The following is a 9,447-nucleotide window of genomic DNA, read 5'->3' as shown; positions in this document are numbered from 1 at the left end:
TTTTAATAAAACGTTCCTTAGAGGTACAGTATAAAATAGCGGTCGCTTTTGTACATGATTGGATTTCATGTTTCTGTTACCCATTGTCTAACACATCACCACAGTGTATTGTTTGGTTTAAAGATATGTAAGCTGTATGAGCACAGCGGGAACTTGTTTACAGGAACGTCAGGTATTTTTAGTGATAATGGGACCCCATCAGATAGATTCAGTGACTTATAATGAGATTAACCCAGGACACTGGAGTACTCTGCTCGTCTCCACGGGAGTGCTATGGGATTTTTAATGTCCACAGTGTAGACAAGATCTGGGTTGTACCTCCTAGGTGCACTGCTCCTCATCAGTGTCTCTTTCACTTCTGAAAGACATTTTTGAGAATTGTCATTTGAATTTGGTATGGGTCTCAAATCCTAAAACCACTGTTGGGCAAAAAACAAAAAGGGAAAAACAAATGGTGCATATTTAAAATGAGCCACATTTCAGAAACTCAGAATACATTTGAGCTGCACATGTGTAACAAACGAGGCACCAAAATCTGACCTGCTTTATTAAATGTTGAGTGTATATTTCACAATATATGTACATACATATACATATATTTAAATACATTTTTAAAATGTTAAATTTAAGTTTGGCAGGGATGGAGGTTGATTCCATCCCTGCCAAATCCATCTGTGGAATGTGGCTTGGTGTTGATTGATTAATTTATGGTAGGGAGCCAGATCCTTTGTTTGTGGGCTAGTTTAGTGAGAGGGTTCAGAGAAGGGGTACAGAGAGAGGAAGATAAATACAATACACCGTGATAGCTGACGCTTGGGTGTTTGTTTAAACCTTTTTATTTGTTCCTGCATTTTGTTTTGTGTCTGATTTTATAATAAACGTGCGCAACAGTGCATTAAACCGCAGATCTCCTTCCTGGAGGTAACCATGACGCTACCCTTGACCAAACCCCATTTAGCTTCTGAAAAGGTCTGGCTCTTGCACATCATCATCCTGTTGAACTTTCCATCAGCTGCTGGATCGATAGCACTCACTTTAGGTGGGTTTTCATTTGATAAAGGGGCACAGGTTTTTTTTCTGTACATTCTCAGTAAGTTGGAGTTCTGTTCAAGGTTACCATGTCTTTTGTTGCCAGGATGCTGTGGCAAACCTCGCTCTTTTGTTTTCCTGTTGCAGACAGTGAGTTTCGCTTCTGTTAAATACATTCACCAGAACAATTGAAGCGTGCATTCTTCTTCTCAGACTTTGATGTTATTTGACGTTTCCTGATTCTCAGACGACTTGGCTGAGCTCCTTTAGCCTTCAGGCAGGGAACTAACTTATAACCTCAGATCAAATCACGTAAACATCAAGCACATTTTAGGCACTTCCAATACCCAGAACAAATCGTTCATCGAATAGCTAGTATCTTATTTGTCTTTGAATAAACAATATGTCCAATGATGGGCAGGGAAGGTATTTATATCTTACCTCAATCCATTACGTCCCTGCTCTGCGCTAGAGTTTGCCTCCTCCTCCCCTTTCCTGCCCCCTGCCCATGGCTTCCATATAGCCAGCCTTTCCACTTATCTGCAAGCTCATTTATGGGCAGGGTACCTCGAAAGGTGAGGCCAAAGAATGTAGTTTACAAAATATGTATAATGTAGTAGTTTTGTCTAGTCTAAGCTTTAATAAATAATCTATCACATGAGTTTCCTCACTGAAATGTTAGTGTCCAAGCACCTTTTGTGTTCAAATCCCAGAATCCCAATGGAGGTTTGTACAGGACCCCATTAGAGATGCCATAGCTTCAACATATAATATGATCAAATGAAATCGTCCAGGAAAATGTTACCGTAACCGAAACCTAGCTGGACAGCGACTGTTGGATTGGGTTTCGTTCCACTGAAGTCATCGTCTTGTTCTTTGCATTGTCTGTATTGTGTGCAAGGGTGATTGTTGTGAGCACTTAAGCAAACAAATTACACTGCTGAATAGAGTGGGAATGGGATCTTGTGAAGAAAGGGTTATAAAGGCGGCTTGACAGCAGAAATCACCTTTATGACTTTCCCTTCGTATTGTATACAGGAATTTGCTTTCAGGCAAGTTACAAAAGCCTGCATTATATTTGAGATAAAAAGTTTTCAATACATAAATATAGCTTAGAAAAAAAAAGTCTTCTTTATACTCTGTGAAACTCAAACTCTCTGTAACCTGTAATGATCTAATAGGTGAAATATATATATAATGCAAGCTGCCATCTGTCAGGCCAGCCCCATATAGAAAGATACTACAATGTGCAAATATTCTAACAAGTATGTCCGGTTTATTTAAAAAAATAAAATGTAAAACCTGAGTTTCGGGTTCGTTTCATGAGATGGAGTTTTTGTTATGAAGCTCTTTTCAAGACCAGGCCCTCTCAAAACCGCTGAACAAATTTTAGCAGAGCTAAATAAAATGAAAACTAACAGTATCAAATGATTAAGAAACATTTTAGCTTCTTTTTAAAATCAATAACCTTAATGCAATGTATCCCAGAAATGCCTTTTCAAAGAGAGATGTTTTTAAACGAGATTTAAAGATAGGGACAGACTCCAGGCTTGTCTGACCAAAGGCGTTTTTTTTTGGAAAAGTAACAATAATTTCGGTTTAATATTAGTGGTAGCAGTATACACAGTGCTGCCTCTTATGCAGAGGAACAGGTTACAAGGCCTGTGGCTCCTGACTACAGCATTATAAAAGGGGAGCATATGGGAGGCCCTTATAAGGGTGGTAAGGGTTAATCAGAGAGGGGCTGTGTGGTTTTGAGAGAGGGGGTGTTGTTTCCACTACATCTCTAGAACTTAACCTTTTAAACACCCCTTTCACGTTTTATATAGTCGTCCAGGATTCGGAAATACCTGTGGGTGTCTGAACCCCATTCACGTGGTCTCTTAAACACACTGAGGTGCTGCCTGCCTGGGCTATACCTTTACAGATGAGTCGACCTCTTTACGCTTTGTAAGCCTTGTCCTTTTTGATAACCTACTGCATGAGTGGAAACTACTTTCTACTCTGTGCAACTCTAATGCTGTACAATGTATACCTTCTACTCTGGGGGGGGGGGGGGGGGGTTATAGCAAGTATAGGTGGTCTTAATTAAAAAAGTTGCATTTAAAAATTGAGATTTCTTGAGGTAGAGATTTTGTTCTTTTCTGGTCATGTACAGAGAATTAAAAAAGTGTGTTTTGCAAGGTCACTTGTCACAGTGTGTCCTGTCAAAACTATATCTACACATCAAGAGTTTAAATACAATACACTTACAGAGGCACACTCTCCAGGGATGATATTGGACCACAGCACTGCAGAGGAGGGACCAGTGTGCCCTAATTCATTCCCTGTAGGACTTTGGTTTACTGCTGATTTCAGCCACTTGGTAACCTCACACAAAATAGGAAATTATTGTACCACTGTGGTACCTTTCTTCCAATGGCTTAATACCGGTGTAGCTGCCCTTGTGCTTGCATTGCTTCTGAATTCAGAACCACTGCATTACCAGTATGGTACAACTGCAGTGGCTTTTAGGGTAATTTGGGAAGGTACAGTTAGCATAAGAAACATTGCGTTGCCAGTGTAGTGTAAATGCATTGCCATTGAAGAGACAGAAGGGTATAGCTAGCATACCGTAAATATATATAGATATATTTGTGTGTGTGTGTGTGTGTGTGTGTGTGTGTGTGTGTGTGTGTGTATCAGCCTAAACAAATATGAAACTGAATTTAGTGCATATTATAATTATCAGCAATTATTAACTTGTGATGTTTATGCTGGCCCTGGGCTGGCTGGAGAGCTTATCAATCTCTGAAGGCAAGATCCAATAATAAGAACTCTGAGAAAGAACAGAGCTATCAGAGGTGAAAAGGGTTCTAGAAGACCAACTGGAGTCAGACAGCAGAATACTGAGGGATCGCTGCATTTGCTGAGACATTCAGAAGCCCCTGTATGAACTGCACGACATGGGCTGTTTACTGTTCATGGTGTCTGTAAACTGTGTAGTCTGTAGAAGATCATATCACTGTAGAGCTGAGTGAATAACTGAACAGGCGTGATATTGTGTGCACTATACCTGTAATAAATAACCCTTATCAAGTGACGTCATAAGGTTGACAGCTGCCAATAAATAAACAAATAAGGAGCTAATATTATCAGTGTTAAATTGGAAAATGAAACACAGGAACATTCTCTGTTTTGATTTATAAACTTTAATAGAATATACAAGATATAAAATTCAGGCACATTCGCTTAATCTACAGCAGAACCTCACAATTGTTTGGTAGTTCTTTAGTAATAGCAGCAAGATACAGTTTAGACTGAAACAAAGTGTATTCTCCTGTAGCCTGAGCAGAGTTTGAGAACTAAAAATAGACTATCATGGCTTGGAGCTACATACAGTATTCCTGTCACATACAGTCCCAAAGATATTCTCTCATCCAAATCATGATCCAGTTCCATTGAAATTTGTTGATGAAAAAGAAGATTAGTTCCCTCACAGCTGCTGATGAAGACAGTGGGGATCTATACATAACATTTTATTATAGATCATTTTAATTAAAAAAATTAAGTTTTCAGGTCATTAAACCACTTCTCGACTGTGAGAAGTCAATTTTCAGTTTTCTAAGCACTGTTTAACCTAAGAGAATGTTTATAAAAACTCTTTAAAAAAAAATGTTATGAAAAGTTTATGAAATCAAGCCCAACCTGAGCTGTTTACCCAGAGGTGCAAAATTTGGCACAACGGTGCAACTTTCTAGTGCCAGGGTACCTCATATAGCATCAGCAACTTTAAATTCTGGCGCCAGCAGACATGTTTAATTTTTTTTAAATTCCTTAGCAACCAAAGGTGATGATAGTTTATCATTGGGTCTAGACTGCTCACATGACCAACCCACACTTATCCACAGACACAGGAGAGAAGGGTTGTGTCTCGTGGGAAGTTGTGAGGGGAGCTTGATTAGGACGGGCTTTGAAAATTTACCACCAGTAGGCGCTTTTTTTTTTTTTTAATGGTTTGCACCCCTGTTACCTGCGTGCAGTATCTCCCAGCCTCAGCAGAGAGAGAACCTGCGAGAGTTGATGTTCATCCGGGTGACCCCGATGTGTTTGAGGGGCGTGGAGAGCGAGAAAGCTGCTTTCAGGGGGATGTCACTCAGCAGGTCAGATTCCTCCCCACACTCCTCCAACCCATAGGTGGCGTCGTCGAGCATCTCCTTGTGATGGTGGCACACCTGCTCCACCTTCAGCTGGTTGATCTCCCCCCGTAGCTTCATGAGCTGCCGTGCGAGCTGGTTATCTTGCATTTGCATCTCCCTCTGAGGAGGCGAAACAAACAAGCCAACCTTCAGTGAAGCACAGCGATATTTATCAACCTCTCTGATCAAAAACAGCACCCACTGAAAATCATTCCTGCTAAACTGAACAGGGACTGGAAATGAGTTTTCCAGCGAGTACTAGTTACAGATTTCAACTTGTCATATTATTGTAACTCTATATACCCATATGGAATACACAGTATATGCCATTATGTAAATGCAAATACTGATATACAGAGAGTTATTTATATAGAAATGCACTACCACATATGCTGTGCATATTCAAATAACTCCCACATGATTTGGCAGCATTTCGGTTTCCCTCTCGCTGGACAAACTCAGGTTTGCTCTGACGCAGTTCAGACTGGTTTACTGTGCAGAAGACTTAGGGATAGCTTGATATAGGCAGCACTGTGTGACTAGTCCCAGCAAATAGGAAATGAAGGACCACTGTATGCCAAACAATAAAATACAACACGGTTTACACTTTCACGTAAAACTTGGTAAAAATGCGGGTGTTGTTCCTGTGGTGTTCAGTCGGAATTCATTATGAATTTGTAACTATTGTTTTAAAGTGTCACCCTGTAACTGTGTTAATTAACACACACAATAACCTAAAGAGTGAATGCTGGTAGTGACCAGGCTGTATGAAACAGTGCCCTGGGTGTGACCAGTTTGCTGGGAAAGATCCCTCAATACACCCTCTTGTTACCTTGATAAAGGCATGCATTCTGATAGCAGGATCCGTATCAATGCATCTTCTCTCAGAGAGTTAAGCATGACCGTGTGATAATGACTGATAACTTGGTAAGAAAGGTTGTAAACAGTCCACATTATGAGACAACGTGGACTTGACCTATAGGAGTAGCCTACTGTCTGGAGCACGGCTTCTCAACAGGAAAGGGCATGAGCAAAAGTATTTTTTTTTTATTATGATTATGTCCTATCATAACACTGGGTAATGTTCACAAGTATGTGACTGATGTCATCCATGCTTTTGTAGGTCAGTCTACAGTAAACCAAACTTCCACCGCTTACAAGGAGACTGTATATGTACAGATACACCATTTGATGTGAGGTCTGTTCATGTTCAATCATGTTCAACTGTAGGTTTGCAGCCTCTTTGCATTGCACTGGGTACCAGTTAATGATGTAATTATCCAGGACCTTTTGGAAAAGAGTGGGGATCAATAGAGTACAGAGAAGTGTGGTGTTAAGCTTTCTTCCAAAACAAATCAATTTAACGAGCTTCTAAAGACTTAGTGCCTCTCAGAAAAGTTGCTGTAACACATGTGCTTCCCGCAGGTTAGCACATCTGCACAGTAAGAGCTAACATGGAGCTGCATTCGGCGCAAGTGAACTTTGGAGGTAAGCAAACGGCGCACAATGCAGGTGCGTGCCTCGAAATAGAACGCGCGACATTTAAAGCCCCTCTTTGTCACCGCACACAAGTTTACATGTTCGTTAAACCTGGGTTTTCGGATGTCACACACTTTGAGTACACAGTACATTTGGGACAGCGATGTCTGAAGTTTTACAGGTGTGACATGTCACACACACACACACAAAACAAAAATCTTCCTATTTTGGAAAATCATGTGTGGTCTAAATGTGTGCCTTTAACCTTTTGTTTAATGCGTTTGTTTTTTTTTTTTTTTTTTTTTTCCTAAACACAAATGACACACATGAGGGCTGTCTTTCCTGATTTAACTTCTCCTTACTTAAGAAGACTTCCATAATGTGGGATATTAATATCTATGGAAAAGGGGTTCCTTGCCCGAAACAGAAGATCATTGTATATGTTTTTAAACGTGAAACACACCTTTTTATTTATTTATTGATATACATTATATACGGAATATGCTTTATGGTTGCGCGTGTATAAATAATTCACTGTATATAACGCTGGGTAATACAGAATAGCTATTAGACAGACAGATAGACGGGCTCTCGTATGCATTGATACATACAATACAAGGAAACGCATAGATGAGTGTCATTTATACTTACTAGTTCTTTCCTTAACCAGTTCAATGCGTCATCCATGGTGTGAAACCCACAGATATTCTGCAGAGTGCCAGCCCCGTCTTTACTGGCGCTCTTGCTACCTGTACTGCTGCTGCTGCTGCTGCTGCTCTTAAGGGCGTCCACCTCCTTTAAATCCTCGTCTTCGGTCTTGTTAGGGCACTGTACCTCAGACCCGTCCTGTCCCTTCTCGCCAGCTCTCCAAGGCTGGCATTGCAGCCTCTCCTTCCATTCCAAGTATGACGGTCGCCGTGTCTGCAACTTCAGTTTCTCGGTGAGCGCTTTGACGCTGTCCAAGTCGCGGTCGGTGTCCGAGTTCTCTTCAGCGCCCAGCTCCTTGAATTCCAGCATGCTCCTTATCGACATCTCAGCTGCTAGACCGTGTCACTTGCTGTGTTAATACAAGTGCTGTATGGGAAAGTCACATTGTCTGAGAGGTGCAGCCCTGCTGTTGAGCCGGGAGATTCCTATTATTTTATAGCCCTGTTTTTACATGAGAGAGACGCCCAGTTTATTTTTTAAAGGAAGTATAGGAGATAAAAAAGCGAACTGGGAGTAGGGTAGTAAACGGTGTAGCAAGACTAGTTGACAACGTTGAGGAAGTCATATTCAAATAATACACGTTTAGTGAAAAGCTAAATAAACTACCTTTTTAAACAAAAAGTAGTTTATAAGACAGACAGACAGACAGACAGACAGACAGATAGACAGATAGATAGATAGATAGATAGATAGATAGATAGATAGATAGATAGATAGATGCCATATTCATATAGGCCTATGTCATGTTTAAAAAATATAGAGAGAGATCAATAAAATAGGTGCAAACTTTGTACTAGTTAAACGCTTATTTTTATAGAACCCAACCTGTTCATTCAGAATTATAATGAATTTAAGCGCATGTGCTTGTAGAATACTATTACTATTTAATGTAACAAAAAAAACGTTTGCCCTATAGCACAGCTCGCCCCGTGCCAGCTGGATGTCCGCCTTGATCAGTATATGCTATGGACTTGTTAAGTAACCTGGGCCAACTAATTATACATAGAAAAATATAAATATGTGTGTATTTATGTATATTTAACATTGTACCCATCCATAATAAAGCAATTAAATAAAAAACTTCTATTGTATAATTGGTACTAAAACTGAAAGGCAATAATTTTATTTTTAGTAGATAACCACTTTTAAAATAGTTTCTCTCTCTCTCTCTCTCTCTCTCTCTCTCTCTCTCTCTCCTATCTCTTTTATATTTTTTAAAGCTTATATGTAATTAGCACCATTAATTCTGAAAGCAGAATAACACACACAGCACAGAATTCGTGCTCTGTCACTGTCTGCGACATGCTTTATGTGCAGTCATGTACGCTATGATTACAATTATAGGCTACACAGGGTGAGTCTACATTATATAATAAAGGTAACGCCAGGGTGATGCTTTCAGCTGGGTCCTGCAAAGACTAGCCGGATACCACTTTTCAACCCTCGCTGATAAGAATGAAACCCTGTCAACGGATCTTAGTCACACGTGAAATCGCATCCGCTGTGTGTTGCTGATGAAACAACTTATCTTCTGCACATCGACCTAGTGGAGTCACACGCCTCTGTAACTTAATAACGAGGAACCTGCAAGCAAAAAGAGACAACTGAAAAATAAAAAATTAGCAAAGACAGACCGACGTGAGCATTATTTCTCAGTTTTTTTTTATTGACAAAATATTCATGCACGATAGAAGCATGTTGTTTTAAATAGTCAACGGCGAACTGTTTCTAGAGAAATAGCCCCACCTGGTGGTGAGAATGATAAATAGCCACTAGTGTATTGAACACCATACTACTATACAAACATATAGCATTCTAATATATATATATTGTTTTCTTTTCTACAGTGAATTGATTCCCAGTTCATATTTTTATTTTATTTTACACTGCTTGCCATTACATCATTTGAGAGTCAAACACACGCTCCTGCAGTAAGATGTTAGAAACGCGCCTCTCCTGACCTCATCAATGTTAATATAGAGCGTGTACTATTTAACAAGATGTAATAGCTCGAGCCGCCCTTAATAATATGCATGGTTCTGCTTTCACATCT

The 9,447-nt window shown here is 39.9% G+C and overlaps 1 protein-coding gene across 1 annotated transcript; it reads right to left on the bottom strand.

Annotated features, from left to right (window-relative positions):
* Window positions 1-4,210: 4,210 nt before the first annotated feature.
* LOC117964598 (protein FAM167A-like) lies at window positions 4,211-8,008 on the bottom strand. Its single transcript, XM_059000424.1, has 2 exons — window positions 7,338-8,008; window positions 4,211-5,327 (listed from the first exon to the last, which is right to left on the bottom strand). The coding sequence occupies exons 1-2, from the start codon at window positions 7,716-7,718 to the stop codon at window positions 5,064-5,066; spliced, it is 645 nt and encodes a 214-aa protein (XP_058856407.1). The 5' UTR covers window positions 7,719-8,008; the 3' UTR covers window positions 4,211-5,063.
* Window positions 8,009-9,447: the final 1,439 nt, after the last annotated feature.

This window comes from Acipenser ruthenus, chromosome 25 (assembly GCF_902713425.1).
Source record: "Acipenser ruthenus chromosome 25, fAciRut3.2 maternal haplotype, whole genome shotgun sequence".
Classification (NCBI taxonomy): Eukaryota; Metazoa; Chordata; class Actinopteri; order Acipenseriformes; family Acipenseridae; genus Acipenser; species Acipenser ruthenus.
Note: the sequence above shows the minus strand (reverse complement) of the source record. Positions and strands in the feature narration are given on the sequence as shown.